Raw genomic sequence first — 20,752 nt, 5'->3', positions numbered from 1 at the left:
TCGATGCTGCCTAATGATGGATTCAGTGCAAACAACAAATGTTCCAACTTAACTGAGAAAGAAGAAGACAGCGAAGATATTTACTCTCTATTTAGATTATACCACCTACTGTGCTACAACTGTGCTACAGTACTGTCTGAATATGCCTTGGGACTCTGCAGCACAAGATTCCTCTCTCCCACTCCACATTGGCAACATGAAATATTTAGGGATTAATATTTCTCCTGGGCTGTCAGAGCTCGTCAACCTCAATTACAAAAAAAAATCTCAAACAAAAACCAGATGAATTTAAAATCTCTGGACCTGCGGCTCACGCTCACTCTCATCGGGCAAATCCCCCAACGATAAAAATGAACAACCTTAAGATGAATTACTCGTTTTCACTGATTCCCCATCACCCCCGATCAACAAATGGTTCAAAGCGCTCGACTCGGCTGCTACTCAATTTTACAAGCAAATATCCAAAAACTAAGAATTGTGCTTTCAACATTACAAAGTTTTCAGGACTTTCTGGTGAATGACCCACATTATTTCTGGGTGGCAGAAGAATCCCTCAACCCTCGTATGAGTTGGTTTGTTTTGGATCCACATGGTGCCAGTGATGATTCTGTGATTTTATTGGATCTCATGTTCTTGCTGTGATTCAGTCTCTTCTTTGATTGTGGGAGAGAAAGGAGGGTCTGTTTTGCATTTATGTTCTTCTAATTAGAGCTGTGGGTTATTTTAGTTGTGCTTTTGGATGAATTAGAATAAATCCATGATTAAATACACAATTACCACAACCAAGAGCGCACTACAACATTTTTAAGATAAAATCATAAACTCAAATAAAATCTGATCTGTAAAGTTTGTAAACTTATATCCACCTCAGATACTTTCAAACACTCCCAGCTACCAAAATGGGAAATGACTGACTGTCAACCCTGAGTTCTGGATACAAATCTATAAAACATCTTCTCCGTGACCATTAAAACGGAAACTATCCACAGAGCCCTCACCACCCGAGGTAAAGCGTTTAAAACGGCATCACCTGACATGGACTCCTGTTCACGACGCACTTTGGGCAGAAGAGACAATTATTTCCATGTCACTTAGACCTGCCAACCAGTTCACTCCCTCTGGACGGCACTAACCAAGAAACTCTCCACTATCTCTAGGCTGCAGGTTTCTCACTGTACCCCTCACTCTGCCTGCTGAGCCATCTTAAAGTTCCCAGCTAAATATAGGAACACTTCACTCATCGCTCTAAAATCTTTTAAAACTGAGAAAAGCCTTGTTGTGTCACTCACTGGATTAAAGGACACGTTGGGTCTCCACTGGAACCAGCCCGTGTCCATCACATGTTGAGGGTGAGTGCCTCCTCAAGGGGTGAAAGAAATGATTGGCAGACAAACTCCCCCCTAAAGAAAGAAGACCCCACCCCAGAGGATCAGAGTTCAAGTTGTGGTAAGAGCCTGTCTCCTGGGGTCCAGCCCCTAACCCTAACCCTAACCCCCCCCGTTCACACTTGCACAATGGTGGATAGTGCCGTGTGCAATATCTCCCCCACCGTCCCCGACCCCTCTCCTCCTGCTTTCCGCTCTGGTGCCTTTAAAACCATCACATCCAACAACTGTTTCTTCTCTCTGTTGTTCTTTCTTTCAAAAAGTCATGCCCCCCCCATCATGTCATCCTTTGTCTCGTGCAGTCTCTGTTTCAACATTGTGTTGTCTCACTTTTGTATATTGTGCGTCGTAAGTCCGTCTAAGTTAAACCTCTCATGTGTTACAGATATAAATCAAAACATAAAAGTGTATTAAATTATATAAGTGGCGATGTACGAGTCCCTCGAACAATAGGGCTATTCCATGAAATATTACGGCATCAGCTTGATGCTGTGAAAGACGACTTCTGACGGGGATTTAATTATTAATATAAGGCTTTTGCTCGCGCTGCCTCCATTGAATCAAGGCTTCCACGCAGACCCCAGTAATACAAACAGTTATGTGTTCGTCATAATCAAGGCAGACTTCATTTATGAAGAAGCTGCAAAGTCAAACACTTCAGCCGAACATTCATCTTGATCCATTTGTGTCTCAGACCCAAACTGAATCCAAAAAGGAATAAAATGTGTCAGACGACTTCTGGTAAAGAAGCTCACATCATTTACGTGTCCATTAAATGTATAAATCATTATTTCGGCTGAAACCCTGTCCTCTATAAATGCGTTATTTCAGCTTAACACTCGACAAATGCAATGACCTGTTCATGTTCAAGTTTTTGTGCTGTGTCATCAGGTGTGTATATTTAAAAAGTGCTCTAACCTTTTCTTTCCGTGCCTTCAGGTTGTATCTGCTCTGTTTGCTCTGCTGCTGGAGGGAGAATTGAACCATGGAGGAATTTGGTTGGCGGGTGGAAGGGGTCAGCGAAGTCTGCAGCGTCACTTAACAGCGAGCGGAGTCAAAGAGGGAGACAGAGACAGGCAGGGGACAGTTATGCAATGATGCTGACTGAGGAAGAAGACAGACAGGTGGACGGATCGGCAGGAAGGCGGACAGGTGAAAGAACTGGTCAGCAGATCAGACAACCAAAGCCGGCACATGGAGACGATGCATGAATAATCAGACAGACGAGGAGACGGATATTCAGACAAGGACAAGTGAGAGGGCAGATGTGTAAGAAGAAGAAATCTGATGAGCTGACGAGCAAGAAGACGACTGGGGGGGGGCAAACCGAAGAGAGGAACACTGACTAACACCTTCATGTATCATCACAGGAGAGGTTTTGTTCCAAGTTTCATTCACGTCAATGTGAATAAATAATGACTACATTAAAAAGGCCCTGATGCATATCAATGCAGATTCATTAAAAAGCCTTTACCTGCGAGCAACCAAAGACTGTTCAAATGTGACCGCTCAAACTAGACGTGGAAACCAGAGGCTTCCAAAATCTTGTCCCTTGCTTTAAGATTCTGAAAATTCACATGCAGAATTAGTTGGAGGATATGACATAAATAAAATGAGAAAAATTCATTATCCTCATTTTCAACCAACCCTTCTTGTATAAATCTCATCCTGTTCGTGGAAATCAGAATCAACTGAAGCCTTTTTGAAAGTCGTGTGCAACATATGTCAGGGTTAAATAATCCACTGGTCTCGATGGGGCTTTCAAAGATTCACTCTCTGTTTCACCTTGAATCTCACCATCAATGTAATTTCTCCTTCTCTCCCTCCTGTGTTTGTTTCCTCTTGAATGAAATACCTTCCTCTCCTTTGAAGAGGCTGCAGGCTCTTGCATCGCTTCTTTTTTCAGACATCCTTTCTTCATTTACCGGTTCACTCTTTTCCTTACTAATAATCCCTTTTCCCTCACCACCACATCACCTGCTCTTTGTCTCCCTCTCCTCTCCAATGACCCGCCACCACATTTCGATCGCCTCCCCCTGGCTCTCCCTCATTTCTGCTCCTCCTCCTCCTCCTCCTCCTGTCCCCTCTGGTTACCTCCTCCTTTTCCTCCCGCCCCTGTCAAAATTCCTTTTTCCTTCCTTCCCGGCTTCTCCATCCTGACTCATACACTCAGGGTCATGTTGGATCAGATCAATCAGGGTCACTGGACTTTCCAATATCCCCCTAACCCTTCTCATTTTGAGCCGGACCATTAGCCAATCATTAATCTTGATCAGGCCATTAACAAATCATTAATCTGGGCCGCTATTTAAACTGAGGCCGCTGATTCGGTCAATGGTGAACCCTGACCTGCGGGGTTACCGTGGTTACATGAAGCCCACCGGAGCTCCTTCAGCAGTCGTTGATGATCTAATTGGGTGTCCTTAGAAATGATTAAATAAAACAATCTAGTTAACTGTGTAAGCTGAACACATGCACCAGGGAGAGAGAGAGGGACACCAGCACATAGTGCATGGCTGCATTACACTGTAAAATTACAAGTTGATTTTGATTAAAAAAGACATACAGGAAACCGATTGCCTTGAGAAAGGAGAGTAGATAGAACAATTAGTCTTTAGTGTAAGAAACTTGAAGATTAATTTACTTAAGTTGTTTCAAGTGAAATAAAGTTTTACTTTTGCCTTTTTGGATGCTCCAAGCACCTGAACCATAACACCTCAAATAGACGGGCATCTATATATTTACGTTTTACACAAACATTATGTTAGTTTAATCAACTGAACAGAGAGAAACGAGTAAATAAAACTAATATAAGTAAGTAAATATAAGTATAGGTACAACCTTTCACAGTGTGTAAAATAATATCACTGAGATTTTTGGGGGTTCAGAATTTGCCAAGTTCTAGAAATATGTTTTTATTGTATACAACTGAAGCCTATAATCCAGTCATCTAACTTGAAGAGGTTCCATGTGAATATATTTTTTCATTTTCCTATATTTTGTAATTATTCATTAGTGTTTTTTTATCCATACATCCATCCACATCTGTATCATAACCTCTTACCCCTGGACACTGTTGAAGGTGGTGTCTGGGTGTATGTGGGTGGGTGGGGGCTAAGTGAGGACAGGGTTGAATCACATTGGAACGTGCGCAGAGGAACCGCGCTCTGGTGCCGGAGGTCTCCCCGGAACAAGTGTCAGTGCAGAGGGCGACTTGAGCCAAGCGGCGTGCGCGCTCTGGAGAGCTTCTACTCCAGTGTTTTGCAAGGAGGGAAATAGTCTTTTTATCGCGACCACCGGGACGAGGTGGGGTTGTCTTGGCTCCTGAGCTCCGGGTGATACTGGGATCATTTTCCTGCAAAGCCAACAGATGTGTCCAGAGGTGGATTTCAAAAATTTCTTGTTTTGGAATGTGTTTGATGCGCAATAGCCTTTTTTTTCTACGACATTTCTCTCTCTGTTGGGTTTTGCCTCTATACTCTACACGTGCCACTGGAATATTTGCAAATTCTACCCTGTGATTCCAAGATCTGTTTGATAATCGAAAGGCTTGAACGATGAAAATCCTTTGAGATGAAAAACAGCACTTTTGGGGACCACTGTCTGCTTGTGCGCGGCTCCTGCCTCATCTCGCGCCTCAGCAGCCTGTTGTCCGCGTCCGTGGAGAAACGCACAAGTTTGCCGCGACCTGGAGCCGGAGCTGGAGCTGGAGCCGGGGCTGGAGCTGGTTTGAGCGGCGCAAAGGGGCCACACGTGGGGCGCCAGGAGGGGGACCAACGGGGCAGCCCCGGTGTTCGGCCGGTCTGCGGTTTGACGGCGCATTCGGCGCAGCTGTGGAGCGTAGATGATGAAGACGGTGGTGATGATGATGATGAATGGCCCGACAGCTCGAGCAGGCACCGGGGTTTCCCCACCATTATGTCTGCTCGTGTGCGCTCTCGTCTTCCTCCCGCCGTGCGCTCACTCGCACCCGCAGCCGTGCCAGGTGCTAAAGCGGATCGGCCACACGGTTCGGGTCGGGGCGCTGCACGTCCAGCCTCGCCTGCTCCCCGCCACTGCCGGCAGCGTCCCTGAGGACTGGGACACCGAGGGAGGCTCGCCGGGGAGCGGGGAGCGGCGGGTGAAGTTGGAAAAACCGGTTAGAGTAAGTGCCAGTGCGCCTGGATACGGAAACCTCAGGACTAGAGGCGCAATTAACAACCAGCGGGGAGCCAACAGGAATAAGAGCCAGGCACGGCAGCGGGAGGAGAACACCTCCAAGGAGAACCGGGTGTTTGCGCCCCGGGACTCGGTCCTGCTCGCCGTGGAGGCTGTGAACCGGGCCGGATTGCTGCCCTACAATTTGTCCTTGGAGCTGGTCATGGCTGTGGGGTCCGGACTCGGCGAGCTACCCGCGTTCTCCTTCTCCTCCACGGGCAGCCCCGAGAACGAGGACCCCCTGTCCTTCCTGGAGAGCGTGTGTCACACGGTGGTCGTGCAGGGGGTCTCTGCCATGATCGCCTTTCCACGGAACCGGGACGAGTTCGTTAAGTTGGAGTTCGTGTCTCTGGCGCTTCGTGTGCCGGTCGTGAGCGTCGTGCAGAGGGAATTTACGCGCCGCAGTGAGGTAAAGAGAAAAAGTGAATTCTCCATTTATTTAAACTGTTTGTAACTTTTCATTACTGCACTGTGACGAATGACTGCAGCACAGCTGATACACAGCATCACATGTTCAAAACAAACATGTATGAACAGGAGCCAGGTCAGTTTATATTTAAAAAAATCTGATTTCACTCAGTTGAAAGATCTGAGTGAAACGAGTTGAGTGGATTTATGAGGCCTGATGCTGGAGTGGCCCACATTTCAGACAGCAGCTGGAGGGGGAGACACCTCCTCCTGTTATAGATCTATTTCCTCCTCTCCTCCTCCCACTGTGCATCAGAAATGCTTTCAGGGGAAAGTCGGATCATTTTCTTCTCATTCTATTTCCTCCATCACTTCTGATGTTGGTCAAATGGTCCAAACTGGCAAAATAATGTGTGACACAAGCTGATGTTTTTGATTGAGGAGCCTGTGGAGAGCATGAGGCTTCGTCCATGGAGCTGAAGTCTATGCACAGTGTGTTTCTGAGCAGAGAAACAGGTGAAGAGACGGGTTTCTTCTTATTTATGGACAAGGTACAAGAACAATTGTGGTTGAAGGCGGTGCACACCAAGCGGCGTAAACCCTGAGGCATTCTCTATATTCATAATGAAATGTTTTGTTTACACGCACACGAGAGTGAACAGTGAACGTACAGTTGATGATCTGATGCCTTTCAACAAAGAAATGATAAACTACTCTTTTCTATCGATTCAGTAATTCATTATCAGACAAATGTCTCCAAATTGTCCAGAGACTAATGGTTTAAACCTACTGACAGAAGCACCATTAATTTGAATCGTATCCTTGACTTGGGTATCTTCAAGAAGGTTATTTATGTAAATGTAGAAGAACAATTTATACATAACATACAGAACACATGACTTTTGTAATTTGGCCTGCTCTATGAATGCAAATATGGATCTATACAAAAATCTGAATTTTTTTAATTTTCACACTTACACAATGAGATCAAAATTGTTCAGCACCGCCTGTTTTCTAAATTGCTTCATTACTGAATTATCACAGATCTGATGTACTTTTAGGAACTTACAGAACCTAAACCTTCAAATATCATCTTCGTAACATAACAACTCTTACAGACTTCCAGATCTGAACCAGATTTACAGTTTGGGAAAGTGTGAGAGTTTGATTTAAGATTCAGGACAGATTCCCTTCATGGTTAATTAAAATCAGCTCTGACTGGTGAGTCTCATGACCTGAAAACTACTCCTCTGCCAAATACACCAGCTGAGTGTTGTCGGCATCAGCTGGAACAGGAAGGAGTGAGAGAACAGGAGTTAAAGGAAAAAAAAGGAAAAGAATAAATAGACTAAATTCATCACAAAGATGGTTCATCAATAATCATTCTGTGGAGGACACGCCCACTGAGTGTGTGTATACATTTTTTTGTGCGAAGACGTAAAATTTCTGACAAGTGCACGTAGGCACACGGTGATTTAGTGTAACTATACACTGTAAACCACTTTAATAAGGTGCCACTAACAGGCTAGTTATTGCATATCAATGAGTGCAGACCCACAGCGACTGTGTGTGTGTGTGTGTGTGTGTGTGTGTGTGTGTGTGTGTGTGTGTGTGTGTGTGTGTGTGTGTGTGTGTGAGAGAGAGAGACCTTCCAACCACCCTGGGAGGGGCAAAGAGCATCATTGTTTTTGTCAACATTCACACAAGTACACACACAAAAACACACACATCCGAACCATTAGTTAGACTGAAGGGTTCTGGGACATTTGCCACCCAGTGAGCTACTCTGTGAGTGAGTGTGTGAATGTGTGTGTGTGTGTGTGTGTTTGTTTGTGTGTAATATCTCGTTTCCTGCTCTGTGCACAAGTTAGCATTTTGCTGCGAGGGGAGAGCAGGTGTCCAAAGTCCAGGCTGGTTGTGAGTGTGAAATCACAGGTATCGATATCACAGATGGAGAGATGATTGGTTGGATGAATGAAAACGATGAATGGGCAGAAAAAAATGAAACAGTCGTACAAACAGATTGTTCAGTGCTCGTGTGTGTGACTGTGTGAGAAATGGTTTGACTCCTCTCTGACTCAATCTAGTTTCAACAACAAATCCCAACCAAAGGCCAACAGCAATTTCAGGAACCGTTTCCAAAATGTGAAAACTTCACAACATCTCATTAGTGTTTTATACTGTGACCCTAAATGACCACAGTTGTTCCTCGCAGAGTTTATTATAGCTAAGGTTCAACAAAGTTCACAGTTAAGAAATATATATTATATTAAATTAGCAAGTGACTTTTTATCTGTCCGCAGTGTGTTACGCAAGTGTCAAAATAATGAGGCTGCACGAGAATATGAACCATGCACCGTAAGATAAAGTAAACTAAAGGGACGGGAGTCTGGGACTGGGTGGAGAGGGGTTTAGGAAGCAGAAAATGATTGAAAATGTAAAAGTCCTGGGACTGAGAAACTCCTGGGGAAAGACCAGTTGTCTTTGATATGAGGACCTAATTTGAAAATGGAAATATATCTCATACTGGCCTACAACACTCTAGCAAGTAGGAAACTGAGATACACTGACAGCTTGGAACACATATGGTACTCAGTAGAGGGCATACCACTGCTCAGACCCAACAGTCCTCTTAATAAACCACATTTAAATTCACTAAATCCAGATTTTTATTTGGATCTGCACCAAATTTCATAAATATAATTCCCCTCAATGTGCCTTTTCATCAAGATCTATGTTCATCTCAAAAAATCTTGGATCGGCGACAAAATTCAAATGTTTTCCGTTTGTGATCCACAATGCATCCACTACGTCCACTACGTATCTGCTACATAATCCAATTAGTACATTTGTGGTACTTGCATTAAAGTACGTGGCACAGGGCCCATGAAATCAAAAGGTAAAAGTACAAACAGTTTGTGAAATGTGTAGATGTCCAATATTAATCATAACTAAAGCCTCTGTGATAGTTCATAGGTGGATAAGTGGAATCTATTCCAGCAGACAGAAACAAACACTGCAGTAAACTCTACCTCTGCAGAATAATAATACTTTGTTCATCTCTTCAATTCAGTGTCAGAGAAGAACTGATTCAATCTGATGTTAATATTTAATATTGAAGCACTGATGTACTGGACTGAAACAGTTTGAGCAGTAAGTGTAGATGTTTTACACTTTCGAGAGAATCACACTTAAAACGCTGCCTCACAACTGAATCACACTAAAGCCGCTGACCGCAAACTGTCAGTGTCCACGACGATTACAAATTAGGTGTTGACTGAGCAACCAGGTAAGAAAGGCCTTTTGTTTCCTGGGCATGAGGGGGGGGTGGCTATAACTTGGAGATGATATTTTATAATGTGGAGATTATAGAACACATTTTTGTACACATGCAAAAATGCATGATAATCTACTTTTAAATCACCTCCAGGTAAATTAATTTGTAGATGAGGAGATTAGAGCAATTATTTCCTCAGCTTCTATATGAAGTGATAATAGATGGATGACAGAAGTTTGCTGATTAGGGGAATTATTAATTACTAAATAGAGTCTTCTGATATATCATGTAAACAGCAGCGAATGTTTTCGGTCTCTGAATTCTTCCACTTGCACAAACTAAGACATTTCTCTTCCTTCTGAAGTCCGGCCGCATGCAAACACCAAACGTGTTGCTCCCTTTCTGCAGACATGGGGACTATCACCAAAACCAAAACACAACCATCCTGTCAGAAGTCTGAATTCTCTGGATAACTGTCACTGTCGTCCTCTTTACATTTATATTCGGTCGATGCAGGACAATATTTACCTCAACATTTTCAAAGCACAGTAACTGAATGCAGTTTAATTATAATTGACATTTACCGGTAAAACTAACCATTCAATGTGTGTATCTCTTTATTAATCTATTCTCATACTAATATGAATCATTCATTTAATTCATGAAAAAAATCAATAACCAAGTCATCACTAGTTTATTCGATGTGTCCACTGGCTCATGACTCTGCCACGCCGCAGTTTTTACACACAGCAAAGGCTGCAAGTTTCCTCGCATCAAAAGTCAAATTCTCCAGCGGAAATCACAGGAGATTTTTGTAGATAGACGAATGTAGAAAGACGTCACAGTGACAACAGACCTGAGATTTCCCGGTGCATCGAAAGCAGCACATCTCTGTGTTTATGTAACGGAGCAGGCATCCGCACTTTCTAGCAATTCTTCTGTTCTGTTTATTTACATGAGGAACAAAGAGAGGGTTACAGATTTGTGGAGATCACAGAGCAGAAGTTCTGCAGCTGAGAATAAATCCTCCAATCTTCCTGGGGGATGAGAGGAGGTGTGAGTGTGATGCCCTGTGGACCGTATTACCATTTATTTCCCTTAAACAGGACTTCTGAATCTGAAATAAAACAGGTCCTATTGCTTTCGCCTGCGTTGTTTGTTTGCGTCAATAATCCATTCGTATATATGCAGTAAGAAGGTGAATAATGATTTCTGATTTGCATGCCTATTGGATAGACTGAATAATGGGATAAATAAAAAGGACCAATAGACTGATCTAATGGACTTTTAGTGCAAAGCTTGTGTAAAAGTTGTAGAGTCGATTTAACAGTTTGGGGCTTTTTAGTTGTGCAGTTGTGTGTGTGTTTGTATTTGTGTGTATGTGTGAGCACAGGTGCATGACTGATTGATTAGCAGAGTGACTGGTATGTTGCAGGCTGGGTACAGTATGCCAAGGTACACTGAAGCAGAACTGGCAGCTTGTGCAGACTGAATTAATTTGATCCGAAGCGTTGCAGGGATGACTGTCAGCTCTGAAACATATCTGCCCTGATCTCCTGGCTCACTATAACCCATAACCCAATAGATACTGGTCTGATCATGACGGCACTGAGGGGGTCGGTCGACCAATACGGAGGCTGAACCCTCCCTGTAAGCTGATGTTCAAATGTGTTGCTGTGGACGGCCACTCTCCGCTACCTCAGGCTTTCAGTGGACAGACCTTGGGGCTCTCACTCCAATGAGATTAATTGACATGTGACATGTGACATGCCAATGAGCGATAGAAAACCAAATGCATGACTGTACCCATTTGCCGCAGCTGGTGTGCGCTCTATGCCTTCTCATGCAAGATATCAAAATCAATCAATCAATCAAATTTTATTAGTCAAATCACAATTTGACCCATGGGGCTTTAAACCCTCAACAACAAGAGTAATGAGAAAGTATCCAACACGCAACAACCAGCAAATCTTATGCTTTAATTGAATAATGTTGAAATAACAAATGCATGTGAACATTTTGGAAAGAGACCCGCTGACTGTCTTTTGGTTTGAGGTGCAGTAAATACAAAGAAATAATAAAGGAAGCACAAATAAAAATAGATGTACTGTATTCCTGATGATGTGAATAATGATATTCATAGGAACAGGTAAGTGGAGGCTGAAATCTATTATATCCAGCAGACTGTTTGTACTCTAGGAACAAATTGAATTCTAGGATATAAGTAATTCCACCGTTGGATTTATAACCTTTCTGTCGTTCTTTCTTTTCTCTCCCTCTTTTCATTTTCTTTCCATCTCATATTTCACAAACTACCTTTATTCCAAACCTCTTCCTGTTTTATTTGACTCATCCCCTCTGTAAAATCCACCGGACCCGACCAACCTTTCACCTTCTCCATCACCACCTGTTTATCACTCGCTTATGTTTTCATTACCTAATTTCCTCTTGTTTATCTGTTTAACTGTCCCTCATCTCTATCCAATCTTCTCCATCCATCTACTTTTATCAATCTCTTAAATCTTCCTCTCTCCTTCACTTCTTTCCTTGTTGAATTTTTCCGTCTCTCTTTATGTAAACTTTTGATGTTTCCCCCCACTTACCATTTTTCCACTACGCCCGTTTCCTCCTCGTAGAATCCTCTCCATTTCCAAATGGCGATGCGGACAGTGGAGGCCCCGCCATCCCGCCTCCTCTACTCCCTGCTGATGATGAATGGCTGGTGGGATATCAGTGTTCTGCTCTGCCAGGACTGGGACATTAGCCACTTCCTCAACCTCATCAAAAACAACACCCGCTTTCACCTGGGCACTCTTGTTAACCTGACCGCCAACGCTTCAACCTTATCAACGCCTTCATCTTCCCCGCCATCCTCAGGAGTGGCATCAGGTGCGGCAACGGGAACGGAGGATTTGTCTTTATTGACGTCTTTATCCCGTTTTTCATCTGCCGCCTCGGCCCCTTCATCATCCACTTCCTCTTCGAAAACAGACCAGCAGCAAGCACTGATGCAGCAGCTGGAGGCCCTGAGGGAACCTTCATCCACAACAGGGGTGGTGACATTTGGGTGCGATATCCGGGAGGTGCGCCGGCTTTGGACGCTGGCCACTCGGATGATGCTCCCAGACTTTCATTGGATATTGGGGGACAGCCAGAACGTGGCTGAGCTGAGAACAGAGGGGTTGCCCCTGGGGCTTCTGGCCCACGGGGTCATGGGGTCCCCTTCTCTGGATCACTACGTCCACGACTCTTTGGAGCTGGTGGCTCGGGCGGTGGGCAGTGCAGCCCAGGAGAATGCTGCCTTGGCACTAATACCTGGGACGACCAACTGTATGGATGTACAAGAGAGCAACGGAAGCTCCGGGGAATACTTGGCAAGGTAGGAAATCTAGTATATACTCAAGTTATAATCAGATTTTCTCAGAGATTGAATGATGTGGACACGAAAACTGTGATTATTAGGTTTCGACATGAGTTTTACAATTTATTTCCACTTCTACTGAGAGAAACACGACAAAGCAATGTGACAGAATGATAGAAAAGTAACAAGTAGCAATTTTAAACCCAATTACTAAGTGCACACTTTTTATTACAACCAGCAATTTTCCAAACTACATTTTGAACTTGTAGAAATGAAAATGCATGTTTCCTTTATTCTAGGTATGATTTTATACGCATAAAGGTTGAAACACTATCGTCACTATCTGAGTTGTTAAGCTTAAATGCAGACAGAACAAAAATATATATACTTTGAACAAGCAATGTTTCTTGGCAGCCAAAAATAAAACTTTAAACACAGCAGTGACATTTCTCATTAAGTTTATACGGCAAACTTGATGGTAAATATTTGACACTCTCAGCAAATAGACTCAGTCACCTGGTGAATTTAAATCCAGTGTAAATCCGCCCTGACAGCTGTGCTAACAATGTGTGAGACGTGTCATAGAAAATGTGTGTTAATGTATGAACTTGTGTGTGAATGAGTGAATAAGACTTGTAAATGGGTTTGAGTGACTGATAAGACAAAAAAGGTAAACACAGTCCATTTCCCACCACTTCCCGACAACACCTCTGGAAAACGAGTGAACCAGAGAAATGGAAATAGCCGATTTAGTAAATCTTTATAGTTGATTATCTCGACAGAACCACCCTCATCGTCAATATGTGTCTTGTTGTTTCAGCTTTGTCTCGTCTCTAATCCTGTTGTTGTGGGAAAACTACTCTCACATCTTGCAGATACTTGGTCACAGTCCAGTTGCAACGTCAGTCTGGACTCTGCCAGCGAGACACATATTTCATAAACACATCTGCATAAGCGTATGCACTCACAAGCGTGCAGCATATCTGAAAGCGCACCATATACACTCGATAACTGCAGCCCTGTGGTAAAACGTTAGCATGTGATGAATTGCATTTAGCAGAGGGAGTGCATTGCTTTTAATCTGCAGCTGGGCCACTCTACTTTATACTGCTGAGATATGAGCGAGGAGGAGTGTGTGATCACACACCACTGCATTACAATTAGAGTTTGACCTTTCCTACTGGGATTCTCCTCAGAACACCTGAATCAGCAGAACCATCATCCCAGGAAGAGATTTATTTGAACGCGGTGCGAGCTGAGAGGAGCTGGAGGGAGATTTGGGATTGTGTTTACATTCCTTTGGTTTTGATTTAAGCTGCTTATGAAATGTTGATTACTCTGCCAGTGTTTTACATATTACTGAACAAAAGCAGGTGTCACGGGCCTTTTCCCGGCTTTATAGGAGGCTTGTGATTGACCCTGTGAAGGCAGAGGATTTACATGAATGTGTTTAAATTTACATGATGGATATTGGGGTCTAATCAAAAAATGGGGATTATATTATATTATATTATATTCCTGGCACAGGGAATTCTGTAAATATTAGATAGTAAGATATGATTGTGATCAGCTGTGAGGGTTTGGAAAAGAAAGTGTTCTCCAGGAAATACAGATATATTTTTGTAATTTAGTGTTTGTAAAGCTGAGGGAGTGTCTGATCCTCATATTCCTGCTCCAGAGATCAATTCATTGACTTACAGTTCTTGTGTAGATTCCTGTTTGTCTCTAGGTTATAAAGTTTGGCCTGAAGCCCTGATCGTCATCTATTATCCGTTGTTTGAAATATATTTGTGTTTGCAGTCGAATGTTTTTATTGGCTTCGCTTTTCTTCTTGAAATAATCTTAAATCTGATTCTGGGATTTATTGTGGTCGGAGTCCCCTCTTATCTTATTCCATCCTTATCACGATTCCTGTGGATATTAAAGTTTTTTGCTGCTGTTTTTTTATTAGTAAACAACAAACTATAATTCTTTAAAAATAAATTGAAGCCGTAAACTGGCTCAACATTTAGATTATTTAATTCACTCCCAATCTTCCACAGAGTGAAAGAGGGATCGTGGGCTGTGCACCGCCTGCAGGGAAAGTGAGATGAGCAGGTTGAGAATGTGGCAAAATGTCAGAGTTGAACTTCCTCGAGGAAGAAGCTGATATTTGCGCGTAAAAAAGTTCCTGAAAGTCAGACGAAAGATATTTGTAAAGCAATTTTGACTTTTTCTTCTGCTTCGGGATTGTTGGACTTTTAGCCTCATAGTAAGATATCTCTCCATTATAGTGGCATTTTATTACTTCTGCCGAGGAGGTTTCTCACCCGTGTCTCTCGGTGTATTTGTCAGCAGGAAAACACAATATATAGAAATGATAGGCACCAAACTCAACTGAATGAATTATGGATTAGAGAACACATCAAATCTTGGTAATCTAGGAATTGTATTGGATGAGGAAAAGCTGGAGTTAAAATGCATATGATGGGGATTTCTCAGGACATGTATTTCTCTTTGACTGAATTCCACCATCTCAGAAGTCCTGGCTCATGCCCTCGGTAACTAAAACATTCTGCACAACTTAGATTTGTCTTACATCTACTGTAATAAATTAAAAAACATGTAAACACACAGATAAGGGTCAAGGAGAATATGGGATATATATATAAATCCATATAGGGATGAGCTGCCACAGAGGTGTGTGAGGAGCAGGTAGTTCACTCCCTGTCGTCACCCTCCAGTCACGTTCAGATGTTGTTCACAGCTGCTCTGCTGCAGGATTGTGTTCGGTCGTGTGCACGAGTCAAACTATTGATTCCAAAATCCCCACCTGTTCGCAGCAAATTGCCACAGTAACAGAGCTGCTGCACCACAGCAAATCACTGAGGTAATTGGACGCCGCAATTAGAAAATCATCAATGAACCAGACTCAAGGTCAGAGACTGTGCGGATTACATTCTACTTTCTGTTGTATTTCATAGATTCAGAACAAACCAGGTTGTAGGATGAGAAACTCCCTTAACAGCTGGTGTCAACACAGATTTACTGAGATTATGCCGAGTGACAGAAACAACACAAACGATGACAAATGATCAAGTACAATACATCCATGTGCAAAAAAGTAATTCAAACCAATCACACAGTTATAAATAAGTTTAAGTTCCTGATTGTAGGCACAGTTATGAGCTTATTTTTAATTTACACGAAAATTGCTGCAGTCAAACTCCCCCTCCTACCTTCTATCTATCTACTAGTTTCCATGAGAAGCACTGGACTGACATTGTGAAGTTGGCCAGTCATGATAACCTTTCTGTTAATAGCTTGTTTAATTGTTTATGAGCAACGGCTCTCTCAGTATTTAACCTGCTGCTATTCACAGACATTTTAGATTTCGTGAGCGAGAGAACCGCCTTGGGTTTTGCGCTCAACCAGAGAGTGGTGGTATCAGGTGCTCGGTGGATGAGCTGACCCAGAGGGGACCGCTGTCGCCACAGTGGTGTTGAAGCCAGAAACCATGTGACAGATGAGCAGCAGAGAGGCAGTGGCAGTTCTCGAGCTGCACAATGAAAGCCTCTGGGGAATTTATTGCATGATTATTATGGAGTTATGGCTGCAGCCGGTTTGCTGGCCAAGCAATCAAGCAGTCACGAAGGGCAGGAGCTGATGATGGATCGAGGTGTTTGTCACCAGACAACTGTATCGTCAGGGGTTATGGCAGGTGACGGATTGTAGAAGGCACCAGCTTGATGCCAAACCAGTTTCAGTGTTTGCAAAGGAGAAAGGAGCAGGATGGACCCTTGACATTACACATATGTCGATGATTCCCATCTGTACCGTTTATCCTTCGAGGGTCACAAGAGGAGCTGGAGCCAATCCCAGCTGACATTCGACGAGAGGAGGGATACGCCAGCATATCACCAACAAACCACCAAACAAGCATTCACCCTCATATTCACATCTGTAATCAACCTAACCCCAAACTCCACAAACACCCTGGCTGAAGTGGGAATCAAACTGGGAAACTCTGAGGCAACTAAACACCAGTGCACGGCAGGAACGTAATCCTCATCTCAACCGTACAAATGTCAGTGACAAATCAAAAAGCAGGAACATGATCACAATAACATTTGGCCAGATGTTTACCCAGATGTTTTCCTGCAGGATGTGTGATAAAAGACAGCAGGTGTCAGATCTTCAACAGCCACAGTAAATATTATTTTAATTACAGCCTGGAGTAAGGCATATGACAACATGTTCAATAACACAGGATGGATGACGGCCTGGAGAAGGACGCACAGGTTTTACGCGACCCATTAGCAGAAATCTTTGACACCAACGATTCACTTTAGAAAACTTTCAGCTGCAGCTTCTCTTTTGCTGAGCGTCGCTGTCCACAGTTAAAATGACAAACGTGCTGGAAGTGGTTTGTCTCATTGGCTGCAATTACTTAACTTAATGATCGCTTTAAATCCAACTCCTCAGTGTGTGTGTGTGTGTGTGTGTGTGTGTGTGTGTGTGTGTGCTCTCTACTCACTAACTGTCAGCGCACGTCAAAGACAGTTTGTTAGACAACGATGTTAACATCTGAAAGCAATCCCTCAGAATTCCACAGACAGAAGGTTTGTCTTGTAAATTAATGTGATGAACATACTTTTAATAAATGCTATAAAATTCTCTCATTACCATTAAAAAATAAAATGACATTTGGTTTCCATTGGTTTCCTTTTTGAAAAAATGATTAAATGTTGCCTCTGCTTGTATTTTTCAATATGTCAAATATGTCGAGTGCAGCTCTGATAATTTTAAATACTTCTAAGTACATTCCACTTTTTATGTGGAGAAATCGTGAACTTTTAACAACTGAAACATTTGGGTTAATGACAGAAGTAATATGCAGTGTGTCTGTACTGTATGTGTGTATTTATGCAAGTAGGCAAATCTCTCAGTTGAAATTGCCCCAGGGAAGGAGACAGCTAATCAGCCAGTGGTGGTGTAACGTCTGGCTGGTGTTTAAAGCAGCCGGAGTGGATGCAAGTTTCAGTTTTTGATTGAAAATGAGTTTTCTTGCCAATTCTCACTACTGAGGGGGAAAAATCCAGTGTCTCAGTTCTGCATTTTTAGAATATTTATAGACTACACATTGGCATAAATAATGCATGGCTGGAACATAACACAATGGTGCAGAAATATTCCATTATAAGGAACCAGATTGTTAATTCTTCTTTATTTTGAAGAGGGTGAAACAGTCACTGCTTGGTTTTATACTTTGATTTCATTCTCCTCTTATTCTCTCCATTTATCTTCTCAGGCATGGATCAAAGAAAGAGGCGTAAGGGTCAGACTGTGCTGCTCTTTTAATACATACACAATATATACACTGAAAGCAGCGGCAGGTTTGCCACTCTGTATTTTTGCAGAACACGTGTCTGATGTCAGACAGTGATAGTCTGCGACCGCTGACTTTGTCTACGAGTTGACGACACCATCTTTAACAGATTTCATCTGCTTCATGAAAACATCATCTCTAGTTGGATTAGTTTTGTACGTTGCATCATTTCATACATGAGAGCCATGTTGATATGCACTTGATGGCTGTGTATGATGTTGTGCTGACAGACTGCATGTCTCAGGTCGGCTCCTCGTTGGTTGGTTGGTGGGATGGAAATGTTTATTGCTTTTCATTCATTTCAGTTCCGCTATAGTATCATTAAATGTAAATATGTGAGCTCAGACTGTTTATTCATGGTAACATAAGGTGCAGATAGTTTATATACATGGTTAGATTTGTGCATTTTTTATTTTAGGAGAGAAAGCTTTTGAAATCAGGGCAAACCATGTGCTCTGACATGGCATCCAGGTCTGACTCTACTGTGCACAGTGAATGATCCATGAAGGGGATATTTTTAAAGGAGATATATTATGTCCTTATTCAGACCTACATAGAGTACTACAGGAAAGAGAAACTGAAAAAGCATCAAACGTGGCCTTTAATAAACACTACCTGTAAGAACACTGTAACTTTAGTGTCATGACCCAGGCCTCAGGTTACATCTAGACATGCTTACCTTAGATTAAAGAAAATGAAACTTCCTTTATTACCTTGGTTTTGCAGAGGTTTCATTTGTGAGGTAATAACTTGAAAATTGCAACTGGAGGAAAAGCTAAGTACCTACATATGACATGCAACATGAGGCGTGCAGCTCCACAGTTTCATTTACAGCGTGTTAGAGCCAGTGAGAGGAACTGATGAGGTTTGACCACCAGACTGAGAAGCTGAGGGATGAGGGACAAAAGATGTGATAACAACGCAGCGGAAGAGAAACGGGAGGGAACAGAGAAAGAAAGAGAGAGGGAGATATTCACATAAATACTGTGTGACCCCTGGAGATACATACACAGATAAACGGCTGTTCTGTATCAACAGATAAGATACAGTCAGGACAAACTTCGGCTGGTTTACCTTTATTTTTTTCAGTCCTCGATAAAATCATTTTTGAAGTGATGCATGCCAAACATAGTCCCCCTGAATGTGCCAGCCAGCTGAGCTATGAAGATAGAAGATAGCTTTATGATAAATGTCCCCTCTGCAGCTAATACTCACTGAACCAGTGTAAGTAAAAACGCTCTTTGCTTCAGGAGGCTTTAACAAGGAGGAACGCCTCTGGCAGACACTTTAACAATTCTAAAAAATGCTAATGAATTTGGTAATTTCTCTGCATCTTGGTGTTAAGAATAATATGTTTTGATACCTATTTAAAAACAGCACATAATCCTGTTAGGGAATATTATACAAGTCGTGTTGGATCTGAAGTTTTAAGCAGAATTTTGCTTCTTTCCCCCACTCTGCTTGATGACCAGTGAGGTGGACATAAACGCAGATTGTGGTTACACTCTACATTGTCCTCTGACTTGATGCATGAGGCGAACACATGAGGCAGACATGAAATCGAGTTAGCGTTGCTGTGTGATAGATTCGATGAACCCTGACATCACTCTTCAGCCCCGAACTCTGTCACGACTACTCTGCAGTTTTTATTCTGGGCGTAGGAGGTTCTGTAGCAAAGCAAACTTCTGTTAAAGTTACATTTTACAGGGATTAGCTGCTTATTTCAAAGAGGGTGCAACCTATATATATATATATATATATATATATATATATATATATAAACTGTTGACTTTGTTTGTAATGTCTATTACAGAATAGAAATCCCTCTATAAATTATTGTTATAATTTTTCATCTGAATGAACGAGAGAATTTTAACTGCTTTAACTCTGAGTCTGGTCACACTTTGTGCTTTGAGGCTCACACACACACAAACTGTTTAAATTCATGCGAAATAAAAACCAGCTCAACCAAACCTACTGATTCCATTATGTGATAAGAAACTAAACTACCATAACAAACATAATAAAAAGAAAAAGCTCAGAAAACAGTCAAAACTAACTTTGAAAATGGAGCAGGAACTACAAAGATCCTTATCTTCAATCACTGTGCTGTAAAAATACTCTTATAACGAGTATATATATAAAGCAAAAGTAATCAATGCAGAGAATAAGACCTGTGAGTGTATATACTATTGTACTATATAACATTACTATATACTGTTATGAGACTATTATTTCTGATTCAGTTATGGTCCGAGACATTGTTTAAACATTTGTGTAATTGATTCTATAACAATGCATCATATTTATTAAGGTCATCATAAAGTATGTCTTCTATGAAAAAACTTAATATTTACAGTATTTAGGAAATAAAAATGCAGTGGAATAAGAAGCACATCATTTCCCTAAGAACTGTGGTGATGTTGCAGGACATCTGCGTCCTCATGTCACCTCAACGTTTTATGTCTAGTCTAACATATATAACTCTTCTATTTGAATAAAAAAGAAGTGATGTTTATTATGCTAGAGAACGAGCAGTGTTGACGCCACCTTTGGTTGAAAGAGGAAAGTCTGACTTTCTAGAAAACGACTTCTTGCAGCAAGCAAAAAAGTGAAACGCAGCTCTCCCTTCGCTAAAATGTGACAATTCACTCTAACACATTACACGCTCTGCTTCGTCAAACGTGCAAGAGAACTCCACTTCCATTGTGCTTGATGGGGAAAAAACAACAATCGCTCCCCAGGTAGTCTGATAA

At 42.2% G+C, this 20,752-nt stretch overlaps 1 protein-coding gene across 1 annotated transcript in view; it reads left to right on the top strand.

Moving 5' to 3' along the window:
- Positions 1 to 4,484: 4,484 nt before the first annotated feature.
- The window catches only part of grin3a (glutamate receptor, ionotropic, N-methyl-D-aspartate 3A), a 35,965-nt gene continuing 19,697 nt past the window's right edge, over positions 4,485 to 20,752 (top strand). The window contains exons 1-2 of the mRNA XM_020081684.2: positions 4,485 to 5,991; positions 11,904 to 12,646. Coding sequence (XP_019937243.2) covers positions 5,230 to 5,991; positions 11,904 to 12,646 — 1,505 coding nt within the window. The 5' untranslated portion in view covers positions 4,485 to 5,229. The remainder of the gene's footprint in view (positions 5,992 to 11,903; positions 12,647 to 20,752) is intronic.

This window comes from Paralichthys olivaceus, chromosome 18 (genome assembly GCF_024713975.1).
Source record: "Paralichthys olivaceus isolate ysfri-2021 chromosome 18, ASM2471397v2, whole genome shotgun sequence".
NCBI lineage: Eukaryota > Metazoa > Chordata > Actinopteri > Pleuronectiformes > Paralichthyidae > Paralichthys > Paralichthys olivaceus.
This window is presented reverse-complemented; position numbering and strand designations above follow the sequence as displayed.